Genomic DNA, 22,136 nt, shown 5'->3' on the forward strand with positions numbered 1-22,136 from the left:
CTCTCCACTGACCAAGGGAGGCTGGGCTTCAACTTTGAAGAGCTGGGTGCTGCGAGCGTTCCTCCACGCTGAGGATCACTCCTGAGTTGTGCACCACCAGGTCAACCTTGAAATTTGCAGGTTTTGGGGGTGTTTTTCCCTGTTTGGCCCAGAGCTATTGGGGGACTGAATCAGCCACCCCCAGTGGAGCCTGTCTGTCTTTGCAAAACAAGCAGCAGCTGAGATAGCAAGAGCTCCGCTTCACATCACTATAGCTTTCCAAGATCAGACAAACATAAGCAAAAACTTTACCTGAACTAACATCAGAGATCAGACAAACATAAGCAAAAACTTTCTTACCCGATCTAACAACTTGGGAGGCCATGACAACAACACTGAAAAACCACAAAACCAAAATGCTGGGGGACAAACGCAGCAGGGCAAGCAGCTCGCTCTGCTGCACTGTGGAAACTAGATCTTTCCTTGGGGGCGTTGTTAAATAGGAACGAGGCAGGTGCTCAGGATCTTGCTTGCACGCTCGTTAGCGTCATTCTCCATCTGCAGGCCAGGTAACGGGTTTCGTGTGTGAGCTTGAAATTGCTGGGAGATTACCATTAGCTGTAGTGCCTTGAATGCTAACACCTTGCTTTTCCTTCTCAGTAGGATTGTTCCTTTGAATGCAGTTACTTTTCTCATCACAAAGATCACATGCTTCACTTGGTTTCATTTTAAGGACCAGAAGGGTTGGGACTGGTCTGGAAGTTGTCCTTCTGTTGCTGACACTCCCAACAGGTTTGCAGAGTCAGTAAGGTTAATGAGTAAGGCAGTATTATAAAGTAACTTTTTGGTTTGGTTGGTTTTGATTCATTTAACAGACTTTTTTTTTTTTTAAACACTTGAACTTTTTAATGTTCATTAGAACTACCTTCAGGTCTCCAGCCTGCAAAAGCTCAATAACTGAGGATTTTTTAAAATCGGGGAACCCACATGTGGTGTTTGAAAAAAAATGCCCTATGCAAACCCGATTTCTGTCCTATGCAAACCTAAATTAACCAGTATATTTATGTTTTACTGTGTGCTTTGCTTTTTACAGCAGTAATTAACCACTAGTCGCAATCTGCTTGCACCAGTAGCGGACATTCTGAGGTTCTGCTGAAGTTGGGTCACGTTTCCTCTATCCTGATTTTATCTGGAAGTGGGGAATAGAAGGCAGCTCTTTAGCTTTGTCTCCACCTTCACTATGTGGATTATTTTTATTTTTTTTTATAGCCCAATAGAAATCTTTGTACCAGGCAAAAACCAGACCAAACTGAACCAAAAAAAACTCACAACCCCAAAACCAGAGTTTACCTGATTGTTTCTGTGCACTGGATTTAACAGAGACTGGACAGCTGCCAGTCAGGGACTGGCTGTCAAGGTCTGTCTGGGTGCTGGGCTGTCATGCCGGGAACGTGAAGGTGGTCTGTGTGGCCACTTGGTGGAATTGGGAGAGAAATGCAGTTCAGCTAAACACCTGGTGGGAAATAAAAGCCTTCATCCTAAAGTATGATTTTTTAGATGCAATAACCACCACCATGAGATAGTAAAAGGCTCCAGTTCAATTGGTTGGTGCTTTTTTTCCCCCTCCCATGGTGGTCAAAAATGTCCTTTTATTAGAATAATTGTCTCCTCAGGCGATAAAATACTATTCTTTCAGTGTCACTCTGTGTAGGTTGTTGATGCAATGGTCTGGATCATAAGCGTGACTTACGATCACAAGTGACCCCAGGTTCCCAGTTCCAGGGACTGCTGAAACAAAACGATTAACTGTAAACTGGCTTTTATTTATGGAAAATGGAATGCTTCATTAACAAACATTTTAAATGGGATATGAACAACACATTACAAAACAAATGAGTTCACATTGGATTGAGTGATATAATATGGCAGCAGCTTAAAAAAAAAATTACACTTACAGTAGCCCATAAGTTACAATTAATGGTAACCCTGGGTAACAGATCCAATTCGGTTGCCACCTTGCATTAAAAATTAAAACACATTCAGTAGCGACGGTTGAAACGAGGATCATTAGGTCTGTTTGTTCTCTCCTGGCCAGCAAATCCTTCTCCTTGCATTCCTCCTCCATGCATCATCTGACTTTGGTTGCCACCTTGCATGAAACCTCCACGCCTAGAAAGTGATCAAGACATTTTGATTTTCTCTTGTGACTCTGGGAGTCTGGCTGATATAATGGGTGTTCTGGGGTGATTTTTTTTCACTTTTCAAGAAGATGCACTACATAAAACCCATGGGAATGTTTTGTTATTCCTTGACATTTAAATAAGGAACCAGATAACTTATACTCCCATAAAATGCTTCTTTCACAAATTTGAAAAGAAGAGATACCCCTTAAGAGGGAAACAAAGTTAACGCTTTTTAAAGTTCTTACCCTGACATGCCTCCACGATGCATCACATGACCAGGTCTGCCTCTACCTCCACCTAAAAAGTTCAAATGCTTCCTTTACATTCACAGTAATAATTTTACTTCATCTCCAAGGATTATAATGCTTGTATTTTCTGCTTTACATAGCACAACTAATGAGCTGTTGTGCAAGAAGCATACCTTGCCATCTCTCATGATCCCGTCCTATCATTCCTCCATCCACGCTGCTCTGCCATGAACGATCTTGATGTCCTTCAAACTTTCGACCGTGATCTCCCCAGTCACGTCCATCCCTGAAAAAGGGTGAAATTCGTACCTTCTCACACGAGCCAGAGCACACGAAATAGATTAAAGTAAAACAACTACTCAAATGCTTTACCAAGGTACATACAAATCTTGTATTTATATTGCTATCTGGTAAGTCAAATCTCAGTAATAAGCCTTCTGTTCAATGCAACTAATATGACAAATAACAAGATTTTCTTAATCTGGTTGATGCTATACTGATGTACCAGTTTACTCTGAAAATCCATCCTAGCTTGTTGTTTTGACCAGTCTATTTTTGGCGTTTTTCTGTAGGCTGGCTTACTCATAGGCCTTATTAAAAAATAAAAACCACGACACAAAACCTCAAAACACACCCCACACAACCCCAATCTGTAAGCATTTTTTTGACTTGCTTTCCTTTCAAAGGGCTGGTGCTTCCAACAACTACAAACTGGGGAAGAACTGCTATCCTGAAAATGCCAAGCTTTGGAAGTAAAGTTAGGTAAGTTTAATTGAAAACAGAAAGACTTTCAGTGTGAAAGGAAATAAAAATCATGCCAAGATGCATGTTTTGACGCACAAAGCAAGCTGAAAAAAGCTACTCATCTGTACTCTGTCCAACAGAGAACAGACTCCCAGGTGAAAGTTGGCAAAAAAGAATCGTACTTCTAAAAACTGCATCCCACTTTCACAAATGAAAATATTCCTTAGGTGCACAAGAAAAAACATTTTCAGTTAAATACACTAACCGTGACTGCGGGGGCATCCCTCTACTTTCACTCATTCTTCTGTCAGATCCATAGCTACCCCAACTTTCCCGAGAGTCTCGTGAATGACGGTCTGGTCCTCCATGGCGCTCATCTGGATAATGCTAAAAGGCAAAGAATATTTACAGGTCTGCCCAAAACGGACTCTTATTTAATTGTTAAAGTTGCTCAACTGTAACTACTCAATCTCAGAATCATTTAGGATGGAAGGCATGTCCTGAGATCATCTAGTCCAACCACCCTACTCAAGCAGGGTCAGCCAGGGCAGGCTGTCCAGAACAGTCTCCCATCAGGTTTTGAGTATCTTCACAGCTGGAGAGTTCACAACTTCCCCATGCAACGTGTTCCAGTGTTTGACTAGCTTCAGGGGGTTTTTAAACAAAACAAAACAGAAAAAAAAAAAAAGTGATTTGTTTTGTCTCCAGATGTGTTCCAGTGTGTCTGCTCATTGACTCTTGTCCTGTTGGTGGGCACTACTGAACAAAACCTGGCTTCATGTTCTCTGTACACTCCCTCCCATGAGCTATTAACACGTTGATAAAATAACCCCTGAGCTTTCTCTTCTCCAAGCTGAATGGTCCCAACTCTCTTGGCCTCTCCTCGTGCAAAAGATGTTCCAGGCCCTTAATCATCTTTATGGCTCTGGGCTGCACTTCTTCCAGTAAGCTCTTAGCTTGTACTGGGGAAATCCAGCACTGGACACAGTACACCAGACGGGTGCAGAGTAAAGAGCAAGGATCACCTCCCCTGACCTGGCACCAACACTCTTCCTCATGCAGCCGAGGCCGTTACTGACCTTTCCCAGGAGGGTGCAATGCTGACTCATGGTCAGCTTGTTGTCCAGCACGACTCCAAGATCCTTCTCTGCAGAAGTCCTTGTCACCTGGTTGGTCCCAGGCACATACTGCTGCACAGGGTTATTCCTCCCCAGGGGCAGGACTCTGCCTTTCCCATTCTTGAATAAATAATATTCCCTCTGCCCAATTCTCCATCCTATCCGGGTCCCTCTGAGTCTCACAGCTTAACCGTCAGTAAAGGGCACTCGAGGATTCCTTGACTCCACAAAATTAGTCTCTCATTGCTTGAACGTGCACTGAAGGTCTTTTCCCCGGCCTTCAAAAACATACAAACATCTCTACTAGTTTTGCTGTTATTTCCATGCAACCTCAGAAGAGGGAATTTTAGGCGTACTTTGTAAATTTGCCTTTTCTACACCATCTTTTGGAATACTCTACCTTTTTGACACAATTCACTGGTTTTGTTTGACTTCTACCAGAATAACTGTATCTAACTTCTATGATAAACAAGCCTGAACTAAATTGCATCTTACTGAGGAAAAGACAACAATCTAGTTATTGATACATATTCTGGGATAAGGAATTTAACTCTTAACTACTGAAATTTAATCTGACACACAGTATAGAGAACCAGAGATTGTAAGAAGTTAAGATTCTCTAGCTTTATAAAGCAACTCACTTGTCCATCCCGATCTCCCATAATTGTCCTCGATCCATCTCTCCTACAAACAGACAATTAAAATCAGATTGTGGTAGTAAAACATACAGCAGTCTATAAAAATCCATCTCCATAACGATGTGGATGAAAAATCCTGCTTCCATGGAGTGTCAACATTATAAAAGGCACACAGCTGGAACATACGGAAACCATGACACATTCTAGATTCCTGGAAAACTCACGTTAGTCCTAAGGTATAAACCAGAATATTCTTGTTAAGATGCTAGGAGCCTACAATATTATTTAGAATTTTTTCTGAATCCTACAAATGTGTGAAACAGCATTGCAAGCAGAACACTGAACAAGGCCTGGCAGAAGGCTGAACTCATGGCACAGTGCAGATCTCTTCACGGTTATGTAAGAAAAAGTCCACAGCCACTAAGCCACACTTAAAAAAAAACAAAATGCAAAGCAAACACACCGCAGAGGCAGCAAAATGTGATATTAAATACAGGCCTGTCTTTTGATTTCAGGCAACACACTGGAGGTATGACACCAACCTGTCTATTGAATGGTCTTGGTAACGGCCACGATCCCTGTGATCAAAATCATGGAAGCGATCCTGGCGACTGAAATCTGAATGGTACCGATCATTCATTGCCATTCGTTTTGCCTCTGGCCAGTACGGATCATCTCTCCTGAAAGAACAAACATACTCATTTCAGTCAAGATAATGACTTTTGATATTGTTCCCTCCTTCCAAACTGTGCAAACCAGAAGAAAGGTAATTAAGTTCAGAAGGGAGCTGAAAAACCTTAGAGAGGATAGTTTGACTGGGGGTATTAAACATGATCATCTCAATGCAATCAACAGCTGCTGATTAAATGAAGCTGAGAACACACAGATAGATTTTTATAGCACAGGCTGGTAAGACAGAACCTGGCAGCAATGTTTTCCATTTGCATCATTGGTATTTGCTGGATTTACCTGCCATCTATGTCATATGGTCTTCTCATGGCAGACCGACGTTCTTGTTCATAGCGCAGCTGCTCATGCTGGCGTCGCAGCTCTTCTCTTTCTCGCTGAATGCGATCTTGTTCTCTTCTCCTTTCGTGCTCTATGTGCATTCGTTCTCTTTCCAGTCTTTCTCTTTCCATCCGTTCTCGTTCAAGACGCTGCCTTTCAATTTCTAGTCTCTCACGAGCAATCTCAAGTCTCTCCCTTTCTTCTCGTTCCCGGATAGTCTGCAGGTGCTGCTGCCTCTCCCGACGCTCACGTGTGCTATTTTAACAGAAACAGAAGGTTACACATCTAATACCTCAACAAATAAAGGAAGGTAAAAAGGAAAATAAAAGAAAAAAGAAAAAAAGAGGAAGGAGTATTAAAAATTAAAACCACAGTGACTGCAAATTTGTGGCAGCTCCTTGAAATTATACCTGAGGATGGAGTGGCAGGGAGGGCACGGAGGGAAGACACTCAGCATACATATGAACTGCTTGGGAGACTGATCATATTACTCTCACAAAACCCACCTGTGGGGGCAAATAATCCTGTATGGTCAGGAGAATTTGAATCCAAATGCCCCAGGCTCATTCCTTCTACTCAAATAAAATATCCAACTCTGAAGCAGCCAGAATGGTATACTGCATAATGTAACTCCACTAAGGCTCAGAAATCTACCTGTGAGGGAGGAACTTTCTTCCTCTCCAGTAAGACTCGTGAAAACATTTCCCCCCTGTCCAATTCAACTTACTTTAGGCAAGTAATAAAGTTTTGTAATGTGTGGAAATTGTTTTTATGTGGAATTCAGGTCAGAGTTTTAGCAAGGAATCTGAAGCATGGCTACTACCACATTTATCCTGTATTAAACATCATGAAAACAGAAATAAACCCCTACCCAATACCTGAATTAGGTTCTTAAAAGATACAGAAACTTTGCTGGGCTGCTGGAAAATCCCCTTCTCTACAGACACAATGTATTTACATACAGAAATAATCACCTTGTTTTATTTCAAACAATATGGTGACTTTGAATGCTATGACAAGACAAGATCTCATTCTGAGAAAGAAACTTTTCTCCTGATCTTTCCCTGTATATTTGTGTGTGGCAAGTTTAGAATCATCATTTCACCTCTACGGTAATACTTAGCTAAGGAAAGCAGCACACTTCAATCAATCTAAACCATAAAATCTACAAAATGGAACAAGAACAAAAAACAAACTGCAACATTTTCCCCCCCAAACACAATTTCAAGCTTAGTTCTAGAAGTCAGTAAATGGAGCTTTCCCCATTCAAAAGATATGTGACCCACAAATGTGTAACAAATTACAAGTACAAAGACAAATTAACCCCCCTTTTATTTCTATATTGATTTTAATAAAGTTATATTCATTCTAGAAAATTTATTATTATTTTTTCCCAAAAAAAATTCACTGTTGCTCTTACCGGCGCTGCTCTGCCTCCCTCATTTTTCGCTGGGCTTTAATTTTGTCAAATGGCACAATGCCTTGTCTCTCTCTGCTCTCCGATTTGCGATCCTGGCTCTTAATGCTCTGTATTTAATATTGAAGTAGAGAAACTTAATGGAGCACATTTATAAAACAAGAACTATCACAAACAATACTCAAAGCAACATTTCCATTCATACACATTATATCTCAAAGCTTGGTCCCTGAATTTTTCAAAAATACTCTTCTTTTTTAACATTACAGATACACCATGTATTAACACGGTAATACTTAGCGTCCTGCATTTGTTTGGCAGGATTTAATTGCTGAATATGGTATCAGTCATATGAAAGGCATTTTAATAATTTAGATCTACATCCACATTATAGAAACTCTAACTGGACCGACTGGTGGGCTACATATAGCTTGGCAGAATCCAGTATTTGTTTCTAAGGACAACTGACATGCCTCCCATGCAGAAACATTACTTACTCTGTCTTTTGACGTAGTTGATGTTTTCACACTAATAACAGGTTCTCCTTTGGATTTATCCATTACTACTGTTCTTTCTGTTCCTTTACTTCCTAAATAAATCACAGATTGAGGGGAAAGAGAGATGGAAAAAAACAATCAAACTACATAACCGACACCATTCATCACCATGCCACAACTTACGTTTCTAAAATGTGAATATGGGCATTTAACCCTCTCTTCAAAAAATCTTATTTTCACTACACCTATTCCAGGTGCTTCTGTTAAGGATGACACAACATCACTCTCCCTCCCACCTCTTTATACTTTCTGGATTTCCAGCTAAGAACTGGAAATAATTCTAGAACGCTGTAATTAATTGTTCATACTTCATATCTTTAACTGAAAAAAAGAATAGCCAAATTACCTGACTTTATAGTTTTAGGTTGATCTGATGAACCAGACTTCAGTTCATCTTTATCTTTTTTTTCCTTTTCATCTTTGTCTTCTGTCTTTTTAGGATCATCTTTTTGGTCAGATTTCTCATCTCTTTTAACACTGCCAGGTCTATATATAGATAATGACATAGATTAGACTAATACAGAGTAAGAGAAAAGAAAACTAAAGGAGACTGCTAGCAACACAGTAACGAAGTAGAATTCTGATGTCGTAAGACAGTCATAAATAGATTTCGTAAGATTTTCTTCTACAACTTCCTATGCCATAACATGACAATCAGTCCATGCCGTGCAGTTGTCATAAAAACTTGGCCATGATTCAGATATCTGAACTTGAGGCGAAAGAAAAAATTCACCCCCCCATGTGCTCAACATCAACAAAGTTTCTTACACAACATGACAATTATGAAGTGCCAATGTGAACCACTCTTCTCGCTCAACTAGGTGAAATAAAGGCAAAAAACTTCTCAGCAAATAGCATTTAATAGGAGTTCTGGCTCAAGAAGATAATTAACGCAAAGGACATACTGTCTTATTCATACTCCTAGTGTCTTTTCCAGGTACTTTTAGTAATGCTAGAGTGAAAAAGTACAGCGCTGAAGAGGAACATGTTCTAGAAACAGGATCTTGGACAACTGATCTTTAACTGTCCATGACCACCAGCACCTGAGAAAGCCCTATTCCAATGAGAGAAAAATTTAATGAAGAAACAGTGACATACTGATCAAAATTCTTAAATGGCCTTTCCTATAGATTTATGACATGAAAGCACTGGAATCTTTACTAAACCTCAAAAATAGCTAAGTTAAAAGGTATGCTTGAAAATGCAGCTTTCCAGTGCCTGCCTTGGAGCTAATAACAGAAATGAGTTAAGTTACACACTGAATATCAATAGATCTTGCAGTAAAAGATGGAAAAATGCATGTCACTTTTTGAATATCTGTCACAGAAATTCTTACTGTTACTTTGTTTTTCCTGACAAATCAGCATAGAGTGAAGAGCAAAACACCTCTGGATAAGAGATTTTTTAGAACCGTACCTCTCGCTGACTGTTTCTTTCTTGGCTTCATTCTCTTTTTTGTCACTTGGCTTCTTCCCAGCTGGTTCATTTTTTGCCTGAAATTTATTTTGCACATCATCAGCTGAGAATGTGGTCTCGATCATTTGTACAATCTGATGGTAACGGGGTATCTTTGTGGATGACTACTCACTTTTTCTACAGAAATTATTTTTCCATGTAACTCTGTTTTGTGGAGGTGAGTAATACACTTTGTCGCTTCCTCGGCTGTAGACATTGTAACAAAGCCGTAACAGCGAGCACCAGGACTGCGAGCATTGGTGACCACTTTTGCACCTACCACCTGTCCAAAATAAAGAGGTATTACACTCGGTGTAACAACTACCTGCGACTTAACAGGAAGAAGTACAAGCTCCATTTCTGCTCTGTTTTATTCCTGTCCATCATCATTCAGGAAACTTCTGTTTTTAAGAGATTAACAAATATGGAAGGAACATTGCTTGGAGCTAATGATACTTCTATTGCCAAGCAATGCTGCAAAAGCTGAATCAATAGATAGGAGCCAAAGACTGAATTCTGTTCTGAAGAAAGCCCTTAAAATAAAATAAAGAAACAACAACAAAAAAAGAAAGGCTAACTTCACATCATTTTGCTTAATTATAAAGGAGTAAAAACCTAATAAAAATTTGTAAGCCAATTTCCACCCATGCTAATGCTCCACTAAGTCCCATCACCCCTCAAAAAATATTTTCATGTCACTGCCAAGAGGCAGACCCACATTATCTACAATCCTGTTTAAGAAGCAGGAAGTTTCCCCAAAAAGTGTAATTCGAAAAGACCACATAAACCACCCGTTTTCATAAATGGTGCTTACTTATGCTCTCACGTATTCAATACAGCTCCCTTTGTATTACAGAAATCAATCCTATTTCACAGAGTTGTCATATCATAAAGTACAGCTGAACAAAGAACATATATTTGAGCATTTGATTTATTGCAGATGTACATCTACTTCTAGGAAGCTTTACACCTGCTAATACTTCAAAGAAAATAACAGTAATTTTATTTAAACAACTAAACATTATGATGGCATCTAAGTAGAAGCAAATACTAGGTTGGCTGTCACATAGTTTTTAATTATGTTTAAAATTTTGCGGTACATCTCTGTGATCTATATTCCAGGTTACCAGATGGATTCTGAACAAATAAATGGAAGGAAAGTATTGCATTTCTATTGTTACAAGGAATCTTAAAAAGATTTTACTAGTCTCACGACTCTCAAACAAACTCAGAGCTGTACTATGCTTAATCCATTTTTGTACCTATTTGTATAGTCACATTTAAATTCTGGAATATTTTCATTAGTTAAACATTCAATAGCAGATTGCTGGCACATACAGTTTTCTTTTACTACAATCTGCTGACAGTCATCTTTAAATAGGCTTCAAAGGTTTAACAAAAATCCTTACTGATGTCTCTGACATCAGTCTTCTATTAAACTAGCTCTTTCAATTTCCCAACTGACAGGGAGATTTAACTTGCCATTTTATCTATCGTTAAAAACAAATGCAGGATGCACCACCCACCTCCCACCCCCTGCAAACCAAACCAAACAAAAAAACACCCAAAACTACCCGAACAAGTGCTTTTTAAAGCAACTGCTAACTCTAGACAAAAATAAAACTTCAGGTACCATGGCAATTCTCAAGATATTCCCCAATAATTATGTTTCAACGTACAACCTACGTTTTACTTAGTCCTAAAGAAATATTTAACAAACAACGCTAAATTCACTGTTGACTGTGAATTTCTAGTGGGTGAAAATACTATACTACAGCCCAGGAGACAGAAGTATATGTAAACAGTCACTGACTGTTTCAAATAAAGGACAGTCAATGGAATTTTATACCTGTTTGGAAGTGAGCAACAGAATAAAAAAAGCAGCTGTTCAGTGTTTGGCAATTTTCTCCTTGATATCCCACAATATTTTTGATAATTTGATTCCTTTCACTAGTATTTTCTGTGACAGGAGCTTAAGAAGTCTTATTAAGACAATTTCAAATTAAACCAAACCAAAATAAAATTTAAAAACCCTTACCTTCCCATATTTGCTAAACAGATTCTTCAAATCTGTAGCCCTGGTAGTGGAAGCCAGTCCACTCACCCAAAAGTTTCTACCAGAACCACTAGCAGTGCGACCTAATAAGGAAAACAAACAAAACCAAAACATACCCAAAATCCTCATTATTTTAGCAACTACTTCTGCATTAAAAAAGGAGCAGTTCCACAAGTCTTTTATTTTCTTTTTAAATCACAGAGCAAGTGAAATGCAACGCATAACATTCTCCCCCATGATTCACATTCCTGAAGGCAAGTAGTATTACAAGTCCAAAAACTTTAAGATGGAATTTCAAGCTTTGATACATGCAACTAAAGTATATTATGTCATTCTTCAAGACACTGGACTAGAGCATCTCTAAAGTAACTGGTTCCTTAGAATGTGCCTGGATAGATCCCAGTAACTCTGCACTTACAGGAAAAGACAAGACCTGCCGGAGTTGTGGGAATGGTGTTAGTACCCACGTACGCTCACGCCTTGCCCTCCTTACCCCCTTGACTCCAAAGGAATGATGATGGGATGCAGATTCCCTGTGCCTCTCAAGGAAAGACACGCACCATAAAGAAAGCAAGAAAACTTCTCTCCTCTTTCTGCCTACAGAGATTCCACAGTTGGGGTATGAAGCCTGTGACTTCAAGTTACAGGAGTCAGAGAAGACCTAGCTTGCTTTAACTATGCAAGAACTACAGAACACCATCCAATCTGGCATCTAAACTAGAAAGGTAATTTTAGAAATGGCTATGTACTTGTAATGTCTGAAAACCCAATGTCTAGTGATTAAAAAGTGTTTGAACTGAACTCCAGGTTTTAGTGTTTGCATTTCAGCAGGAAGCACTTGGGGAAGGATACTGTTTCCAATCTCCTTTGAAATGCCTTTTCTGTCCTTTTATCAGACTTGGTAGTGTTCAGTTCCACAGCTTCACTGAATGGAGTGAAGCAGGTTTCAGCCCAGCTACCTGATTGCAAACCATCTGCCTTGTTTTTTTTTTTTTTGTGATATACAGAATTTCTCAGAACTGCTGTCATTCAGGGCAGACATTTCTTCCCAAACCTTTCTAAAATGCTTTTATTTGGGTGTCTTTCCATCTCTTACTTCCTGATAATTTTTGTCCTTGTCTCAACCGTGACCTTAGCACTGAGAACACTGTTGTTAATATTTATACAAGTTCCCTAGGAAAGTATGCAATCGTCTGTGTCAATCTCTTTAAAAAACAAAACAAAACCAAAAAAAAGAGGCCTTTTGTATAAAGGAGACTAATTCTACACCTGCCATCTTCCAGCCTCAAGAACTGCATGGACAGAGGTGTGCAAACACATGGGAGATACATTCTCTTGTTGTTTCAAAAAGCTGAGCTGTACACTTTGATGCTTATACTCCACACGCTTCCTGTAGCATTTTAAAACTGCCACCTGCAGTTACACTGCCGTCCTGGAGAAAAATGAGCACTTTCTTCTTACTGATGATTTTTTAGTACCTTAATGTCCTTTGTAAACAAACTTCAACTAGTCTTAACATACCCAGGTTTTGCCTTCCCATAAGACTTAAAGAGGTGATCCTGCAATGGCACTGCACTTCCAAGACAGACAGGAACTGTAAAATCTTCTCTAACTTAGAAACTAGAACGATGTGGATATTGGGAGCCAACCCTCACCACTGAAGACATCTTTCAGATATGTGTAAATCTACTGACAAGTCCACCAGACTTATGAGCTCATAAATTTCTTTTTCTACACTCTTATTAAATACAGGTCTCATAATGAACGCACGGAAAATAGAAAACTCGTCCTAAATAAAATCCTTTCATACAGGTGTGGAAATAGCAATATATGAGTCAGAACTGACTTGTACATAGTTCTGTACATTTCTTCCAGCTCAACTGCTTTGCTCTGCATGCAGAGTTACACGATCAAGTAGCTACCTCTCCCCAGTGCCGTTTTCTAAGCCAGAAAATGATATAAACAAATGTTACGGAACACAGCACATCCTTTGGAGAAAGGTATGCAGGGGCAAGGTAGTTTGCAGACACCCAAGTCCCTGAAGGCTGTTTTAAATGCATACCTCAAGAAGAGTTTTCCCAGTTCACAAAAAAACACATGCTGAAGTCCTTGGCTAAATGACAGCATCCACAAAGCACTAAATATTCCGAAGTAAGAGAACACGAGATTACAGACTGTGAGCAAGAGGTAAATCCTAATGGAGCTGACTGTGAGGTCCAGTAGCTTGCACAAACAGGTATAACCTCAGATCTTGGAAAAAGTAGCTGACAACAAACTCAGTCTGTGTTGTAAAACCCAATTAACACCAAACAAATTCTTCCTGTTCAGTCAGTAGACAGATCTCATCATGAGTTACATGCCTATTATAGGAACTGCTGGAACTTGCACGCTTAAGAGTGCTGAACTACCTGCCTGCAGTATATATGTTAAAATTCAGTTTGAAAATCTGCACTGGTCAGACAGGAGAGAACAGAGAGGTGGGGTGAGCTGCAAAGACTCAGCAGCTTGATGTATAAAAAGGAAGAACTGGATGAGAAGAAGGAGCAGGCACTTGACACTGTTGAACAACAAATTTTCATCTTGCTTATGACACATTTGCACTGTAAATAGGATCTGCACGGACAAAGATTTAATAACATCAATCTAACTTGAAGACAACGTTATGCTGTAAGTTTTGGGTGGCATTTAAATACATGAATACTAGATTCCAAATTATTTCAGAACAGAAGACAGTATGAAGACCCATAAGCGTCTAGTAAAGCAAACACAATTGCGACAGGCTCTCGACTCCCTAACAGCTGTTGGTAAGCATCTTCAGCACAATGAAGGACATATTTGCCATGTATTAATGTCTACCTTTGAAGATCAAGATACAAACAAAAGGGTACGACACAGATAACCTATAGAAAAAAGCATAAAAAGGAAATAGTTTTTGGCCTAGATTAAAAAAAATATCCAGAAAGAGGTGAATAATTTACGGTATTTGACAACTGCACACATTCCAACCCTTCTCTACTGAAATTCCCCATCCAATACAAAACCAGTTTCTCCAAGCAATCTTTTTTTTTTTGTAAGAAACATACCTTTCTCATCCTTTGAGATTATCTTTGATTCTCTGTCCTCCTCAACAGGGCTAAAGACAAAACACCACATTATTCAAGTCAGAAAGAAAAGTGACTAACTATAAATTATGAAAAATGCTAAAATTAAATACCTACCAGAAAATATGTTGCAAATGAAAACATACCTTTGTATACTTGATTTAAGAAATCTGACAAGAAATAATGCAGTCAGATCCTTAAACAGACATATTAGGAAGACGTTTACAAATAAGAGCAATTTAAGGAAACAACCTTTGAAGGTTGAGGAAGGAAAGAAATCAAACCCTCTGTGTTTAAAAAAAAAAAAAAATACCTGCACATGGAGAAACAAAACAGACTCTTTAGGAACAGGCTACAATTTCATCAGTCTCGGTGGCCAATTGAAGGAAACAGCTTATGCGCATCACTTAACGACCAATGAAAAAAAGATAGCATCTGGTCTATAACGGAGAAAAAACAAACCTCTTTTTCTGATCACCGCCCTCACTGGTTGAGGACTCTTTAGTGGCAGGGGATTCCTCAGAATTAGCTTTCTCTTCTGTTTTCTTGGCATCTTCTTTGCTATCTTTGGCTTCGGGACCTGGGCCTTTTTCCGCTGTTTCCCCACTAGAGGCTTCCAGGCCTTGGGAGCGTTTGCTACTCTGATCGCTTAGGGTCTCTACTACTAAACATTCAGAGTCCGCGTTCTCTTCCTCTATTGTCTGTTCACTTGTCTCCCCTTTTGCTACAACTAAACGCTTTGCTTCCTTCCTTGCCATAGCTTGTGCCGATTTGCTGTCCAAATCTAAAGCATCTTCCTCCAACTGAGTGGCAGCAAGAGCGTCCTCTTCCTCTGCTAGCCTCTTGCCTGGCACCACGTTACTTGCTTCCTGTGCATGTGGCCGCTCCGCTTCGGAAGTTTCTTCGTTAAGGAGCTCAGATTTACAAGTTTCCCCCAAAATGTCGAGTATTTTCTCATTTTCTACGGATTTAACAGGAATAGAATGGCACAAGATTTAATCACCAGGGAAATACAGCAATCACAAATGTGGAACTGGCATGGCTGCCACACTAACACCAAGAGAACTTCTAAGCTACACAGAGATTGGAAAACCCTAGTGTACACAGTGTTAAAAGCACTACGCTAACTGCTCTCTGACAAACTACCACATCAGCCCTAAAGTGTTAACAGGGAAGAAAAATGCCCCCACAGATTTAACAAAAACCTTCTGGCTGATCCTTGATATTCTTCACGAAATCATTCAGCTCTGTTTCTTCTCTAGTTAGCTTCCAGAGTCCGAGATGCTTAACTGAACGTATCAAGGCACTGAGGGTTCAATTTTTAAATTTCTGTGAAATTCTTTTAGCAGACAGTCCAACATGAGAACTGGGCATCTTCTGATGGTGCATGAGTGTGTTTGCAGTCCAGAAAGTGAAAAGTATCTGTATGAAATTCCCATGAAGAAACTCTCTTCTTTCTTCTGTATCCAGTAACTAATCTTTACATTATAATGCCCTACAATATCTTTTTACTGCTTTTACTGCTCTCTACTTAAAAGAGTTAAGGTATGTGCGATATCACAAGATCTGTTTACAAGTAGAATCTTTAGCTTTTAAACTGTGATTAACTTCTCTAAATCCATTTATGTAGCTTAACAGGTTTTTAAACCATTTCATTTCACTGAAAATATTTCAAAGATGACAAGCATCACTTCACAGATCTGGGGATATGATTGGGTTTCCAATCTCTATGACCCTGCATGATCTGGATTGTCCATCATAAAAATAATGCAAATTATGTTTGTTTGCTTCGTTTTTTAATAGTTAATGGTTTAAAAAGTATTAGTTGAAAAGACAGGAATATGTTTTTCTTTAACAGTACCTGGCTCCAAGTGCAGCTTCTCCATTTTCTGTTTGGGAAAATAAACACAGAATGAGGACTTTATAAAATGTATTTCATAACACAGAACAGCAGCCCCCCACCCAATCCCAAGACTGAAAACCACACAAATTCACCTACTACTTTAAACACTTTTTTTCACCAGCCACTGGAACTCAGTATTTTATACCAGTAACTTTTCTAGCACATTAAAGCCAAATCAAAGTATCAGCCGCAACTGCATTCTCATACCTAACTTGGAATGTTAAAGAGACCAATAAAGTATCTTTGTGAACTGCATCAATGGCAAAGTGTAAAAAACACCCAGCTACTACTTGATATAATCAGCAAGAGAAATTTGCCACAAAATTGGAAGTCTTGATAGCTGACTGAAAAGTAGGGAAAAACCACAGGACGTTCTTATTTGACAGACTGTATTCCAAGCAAGATCACGTCTGTCTTGGATTCTGTTACAATTTCACATTACTGTCACATTTTCTTTTTTGTAGCATGAGCATAGAGTGAAAACTGATAATAACGATCTGAAATACAGCTACATTTTCAATTTACCTTCATTTCAATTAAATCTGAAGAAGAGGCATCTAAACTGTTTTCAATTTCATCATAATCTCCCTAAAAGAGTAAAAAAGGAATTATAGCATTTCTTACAAAAAGTAACATTAGCTTACGGAGAAGTACAACTGTATTCCATTTTCCCTAGCAATAATAGTATTTTTTTATTTGACACATTTCAATTGATTGTGACCCAAGAATGAGGAGCAACATTAGAATATTCTTGATAATTAAATACCTTTCTCCAGTTACCTTTCATTTTAATTTCAACGCAACATTGTCTATTTCAAAGCTACTCTTATTTAGAGAGGAAATGTATTTCACATTTCTGTGGTTACTGTACATAACACGTTTCTCCATTTCTTTACTTCTTTAGTTTCTAACTGAAAAAAGAAATTAGAAAGGCAACTGACTTAGGTTTCTACCCTTCCAAAAACAAAACATGTCCCCAAAATCTTCCTTCCTCAAGAGCTGATGGTAAGACTCAACCAAAGATCACTGGTTACATGATTCACAACAGCGCTAATTTACAGAGCACCAGAAAATTGTGTTTCAGGTTAACTGGATGTTGTTGCAATGACCCTCTTTTCAGAAGGTAAATGATAAAAAAGTTCAGACAGACAACACAGGCCTAAAATAAACAAACAAACAAATAAAAAACCATAAGGAGGCATGGAAGGATAATATGTTCCATTTTCGGAGTGAACAGCCTAAAATGAAAAAAAAAAAAACCCACAAGGATCCAAGGAAGTGTAATATTTGGGGAGTGAATGTAACATATAGAATATATACTGTTCATTCAGCAGCAGGAGACTGTGCTGTCTGTAAAAGACATTGCAAGCTGCTCTCAAAACGAAGTAAAAAACCTGGCAATGTCAGAACAGGGCAATACAAAATACATTAAGGTTTTCTTATTTTATTAATCTTTTTGAGAAAACTGTACAAGAGAAATTCTTTAAACCAGAGCGTTATTTCTGCAGAAAAGATTTCCAAATCATCCGTGAGTTGAAAACGTATTTCTCTCTCTCTCCATATATATACAAGTACCTAGACGGCTGGGTGTATGCATATATACACTTAAACACATTAAAGGTAAGAGGGAACACCAAAACTAATGAATTACTTTCAATTCCAAGTTTCTTCCACTGCAAGCAAAGATGTAACTGCAAGGTAAAGAAGGCAGTCTACTGTGAATATTTCAAGCCTCTGCTAGGTCCAAGAATATTCAACACTTAAGAGAGCAGGACATGAGAGCTGTTAATGTGAAATAGTACCCATATCACCTTCATGTCCCTATATTCTATTACACTGAAATAACTTGTGCATGTTCTGCTTACTAATACCTTCTGAAAATTCAGAGAGACCTTTACTCACTTACCTCGTTTTCTGTTAGCTGATCTGGAAGTTCTTTCATTTCTGCTTCAACATTATCTTTATTATCAGACAGAGAATCAAGAATATTATCAGGACTATAGTCTTCTCCACAGTCTACAGCACTGCCGTTATCTATTTCAGCTTCATCTAACACACTAATATCCATCATGTCAATATCTTGCAAGGTATCCAGACTTGCTTCGATATCCTCCTACAGAAAGAAAAAGGGTAGACGTGCATTTATTGTGGGTTAAGTGATGCATATTCTCAGTAATTATCAGCAATCATGATTTCACTTACCTGCCCATCCCTAGAGTTTTCTTCTAGTCCGTTGTCTTCAACACCTTCTTCTTCTGGTTTTCTTCCTAACAACAGTATAACTGAAGTAAGATATAGCACTAAACTTCATAACGTGTAGTCTTTGCTGAATTATCTATTCAACATTGAGTCCGTTTCAACAAATAATCATGGAGACCCTGGATTCAGAAGTCCAGGTCTGTCTGGGTATAATGGAGGATGACTTGCCACTCCATACAAGCAAACAGTGTGAGCATAAACTAGTAGTAGCACAGCTACATTTTTCAGCAGCTACAGTCCTCTCATTCTACAACACTTCAATACCTAGAAAGACAACACTGTCCAGGAAGGTGTTCCATTTAAAAGAAATACCCTATCACTGTTACAAAAAGCCTCCCTTCTACCATTTAAATAATTAAACTGATTTAGAATCGGTCTTCAGTTTGAAGATCTTGGACATGTTTAGGTGCACCTGTCACCATCAAACTTGTATCACTACTCAAAAACAACTGCTCTTTCTCTGTTTCTACCCTATTATCTTAAAGGAAACAGCTTAAAAATGTAAGTTTCAGACAGTATCTTTAAAGAATTGGTTATGAGCAATCAAATAAACCACACATACCATGTCCCGCTCAGTATTTAAAGTTTTTGAAGCAAAATATACTTAAATCACTAGTGAGCTATTTTGGAACAGTTTATTTTCAAAACAACGTGGTTATAGAATGAAATATGACAGTAACAAAAGTAATATGCATTTGTTATTTGTGCAACAATAGCTCTAATTATTCCCACTGTAATTTCTCACATGTAAAAACATATCCCAATGGTGATGGAGGTTCAAGGGCTTCTATGAAAAAAGGAAAACATATATAGTTATGGCAAGGAAATTACAACCCAGGGTGTTGTGGAGACACCTTAATATACCTTAGCAGAGCTTTCCACAGAAGCTTATGCTGCAGCTGCTTGCTTTGTACCTGACACAATTCTACTCACGGTCACAAGTACAGAAACACCTGCAACTTATGGTCTCATCAACAGATTTCAAGATTTGCTGCTAACAGAAGCATCAGTAAGCATCATATTATCATTTAAAACCTGTCATTGCTCACTAATGCAACAGAGTTTTACTGTTTTCCGTAAGGGAGAAAGAGAAAGCATTTCCCCCCCAGTTAAACTAATGAAACAAAGAAATCAACATTGTATGTGCACTTCTAGCTACACTGAAACAGAGATACTGTAATTGTTCAGGTTCCATACCTTTGCTAGTTCTTTTTGGCATTCTCTTGTTGGTCAGTTCTGAAGCCACAGGGATTTCATCAGGATCTCCTCCTTCGTCCTCAATGGCCTATCGGAGACAGCAGTATGACACCTCTTGTATTTCTCATTCATGTGCATTTGTACTTGCTTTGGATGAGATATAAATTTCTTCACAGTAGCTTGTATGGAGTTATGTTTTGGATTTGTTCAGAGAAGTGTTGATAACACATGGATGTGCCAGTTACTGCTGACCAGTGCTTGCACAGCATCAAGGCCTTTTCTCCTTCTCAGGCAGCCCTGCCAGTGAGCAGGCTAGGTGTGTACAACAAGCTGGGAGGGTACACAGCTGGGACAGCTGACCCCAACTGACCGAAGGGATATTCCATACCATATAATGTTGTGCTCACCAATAAAACCAGTGTGGGTGTTTAGTGAGATTGCCATTACTTGGGGAATGGCTCAGAATCGGTGAGTGTTTTCTTTTATATCACTTGCTTTTCCTCTTTTTCCTCTGGGTTGTTTTTTTTTTTTCTTCCATTTTTTTAAATTATTAAACTGTCTTTATCACAATCGATGAGTTTTCTCTCACTTTTACCCTTCAAATTCTCCTCCCCATCCTGCTGGGGAACGAGCGAGCAGCCATGTAGTGCATAGCCGCCTACTAGGGTTAAACCACGACAGTATTTTTAAGGATTTGTTAGATGGAAACATCAGTGTCTCACCCGAGCTCAGGTCATACAGCCAGGCAGCCGTATCAGCCCTTAGAAAGGCTGAACATTAAGGTGGTGTAACACAACCCACAGCCAAATCAAGCTATGGTTGAGGAGCAAAGTCGCCCTCATCTGTAAACAAGGCTCCCTGGTTGGCAGACAAGCACTTCAATGGTATAAAGCGGAGTGACTGCTACAGGAACTCCAGCACATCTGACAGGATTTTTTTTCTCAAAGTGCAAGTTTATTAGAACCCATAAAAGGGCCAGGATCGACTATGCTGTTCTGGCTTTGTACAAGTCTGTGAAAATAAATTCCGGAGAGAGGGAGTCAGGCGGCGCATGTGAAGAGAAAGCAAGAGAAAGCGGGGGACAGGGAGCGCGGGTGCGCTGGGGGAATGGGAGAGGGGAGCGGGGAAGGCCGCGTGCGGCAGGGCCGAGGAACGAGGGAAGGGCCGGGCCCCGCGGAGCGGAGCGGGCCGGAGGCAGGCCGAGGGGCGGGCGGGGCCCGCAGGCGGCCTCCGCTGGGTCTTCGGAGCGCTAGCAAGAAGCGGCGCAGCGGCGGGGCTGCCGGCGGCCCCCGCAAGGGCAACAACTCGACAGCGGGCCCAGCAGAGGGGTACGGTGGCGTTACAGGCCACCCCACGGCTGCTCGGGGCCGGCACCGCCGCCCGCCACCCCCGCTCCCCTCAGGGCCCCTCGGCGCGGCAGCCCGGGGCGCCGGGCCAGGCCCCGAGCGCGCATGCGCCGGGCGCCCCAGGCCGGGGACAAAGGACCCGGATGACACCTCCCCCTCCGCCGCCCCCTCTCCCGCCGGGTTCGCGCCTCACCTTCCTCAGCCGCTCCATCAGCACGCTCTTGTTGCCGCTGCTGTCGAGGTTACGGCGTTTGAGCTCGGCGCGCAGGTCGATGACTCGCAGCTCGCTCAGCCGCCGCGTTTCGGGTTCCGAGCCGAGAGCCGCGGCCCCACCAAGGGATGTGAAGTCCCCCAGCCCGGCCGCTGACTGACTCTCCGCCATCAAGGCTCCTTCGGTATTCCGCCTCGAGCCCGAACGCACGGAAGAATATGGCACAATCAAGCAGCTAACCTTGCGATCACGGCACAAAATGGTGGGGAGGCCAGGACGCGCCGAGGGGAGGGGGAGGGAGCCCGCTCCGCGCAGGCTCGGAGCGAAGGGCGCCGGCCGGCCGGGGGCGGGGGGGGGCGTGGCCTGGCGGAACGCGACGGCGGCGGCTTGTGTGCAGGCGCGGGCGGCGGCGACTCGGCCGAAGGGCGGCCCGCGCGCCCCGGCGCATGCGGCCTCGGAGCGCGGCTGCGCACTGCGGCGCTGGGGGCGGGGCCGGCGCTGCTGCGCGCGCGCGCCTGTCACCGCCTGCGCCAGAGCGGCGGCAGCTCCCTCCGCGCACGCGCGCGGTCTGCCGGCTCCTGTCAGCCGCGCGTGCGGGCTGCGGTCCCTTCCCTCCCCTCCCCCTTTCTCTTCAGCGCGTCTCGGTTTTGCCACCATTTTGTGCCGCAACTGTGGCTTTTCGCCGTTGTTTTAATCCCGCCTTGCTCCCTGCGTGC

The 22,136-nt window shown here is 40.9% G+C and overlaps 1 protein-coding gene and 1 long non-coding RNA gene across 2 annotated transcripts; one reads left to right on the forward strand and one right to left on the reverse strand.

Moving 5' to 3' along the window:
• Positions 1-1,781: 1,781 nt before the first annotated feature.
• On the reverse strand, positions 1,782-22,077 carry LOC308062372 (scaffold attachment factor B1-like; the record flags this gene model as incomplete). Its single annotated transcript, XM_080383783.1, has 21 exons — positions 1,782-2,148; positions 2,408-2,459; positions 2,584-2,696; positions 3,420-3,541; positions 4,914-4,956; positions 5,453-5,590; positions 5,880-6,173; positions 7,339-7,445; positions 7,833-7,924; positions 8,239-8,378; positions 9,309-9,385; positions 9,481-9,630; positions 11,386-11,486; positions 14,487-14,536; positions 14,967-15,465; positions 16,366-16,393; positions 16,933-16,995; positions 18,314-18,520; positions 18,610-18,674; positions 19,864-19,951; positions 21,403-22,077. The coding sequence occupies 21 exons, from the start codon at positions 22,075-22,077 to the stop codon at positions 2,019-2,021; spliced, it is 3,234 nt and encodes a 1,077-aa protein (XP_080239909.1). The 3' UTR covers positions 1,782-2,018.
• On the forward strand, positions 5,583-12,407 carry LOC308062400. Its single transcript, XR_013927557.1, has 2 exons — positions 5,583-5,676; positions 11,605-12,407. It is a non-coding gene; the product is annotated as an uncharacterized lncRNA (long non-coding RNA).
• Positions 22,078-22,136: the final 59 nt, after the last annotated feature.

The sequence above is a fragment of the Falco punctatus genome (assembly GCF_963210335.1).
Source record: "Falco punctatus genome assembly, chromosome: 4".
NCBI classification, from domain to species: Eukaryota; Metazoa; Chordata; class Aves; order Falconiformes; family Falconidae; genus Falco; species Falco punctatus.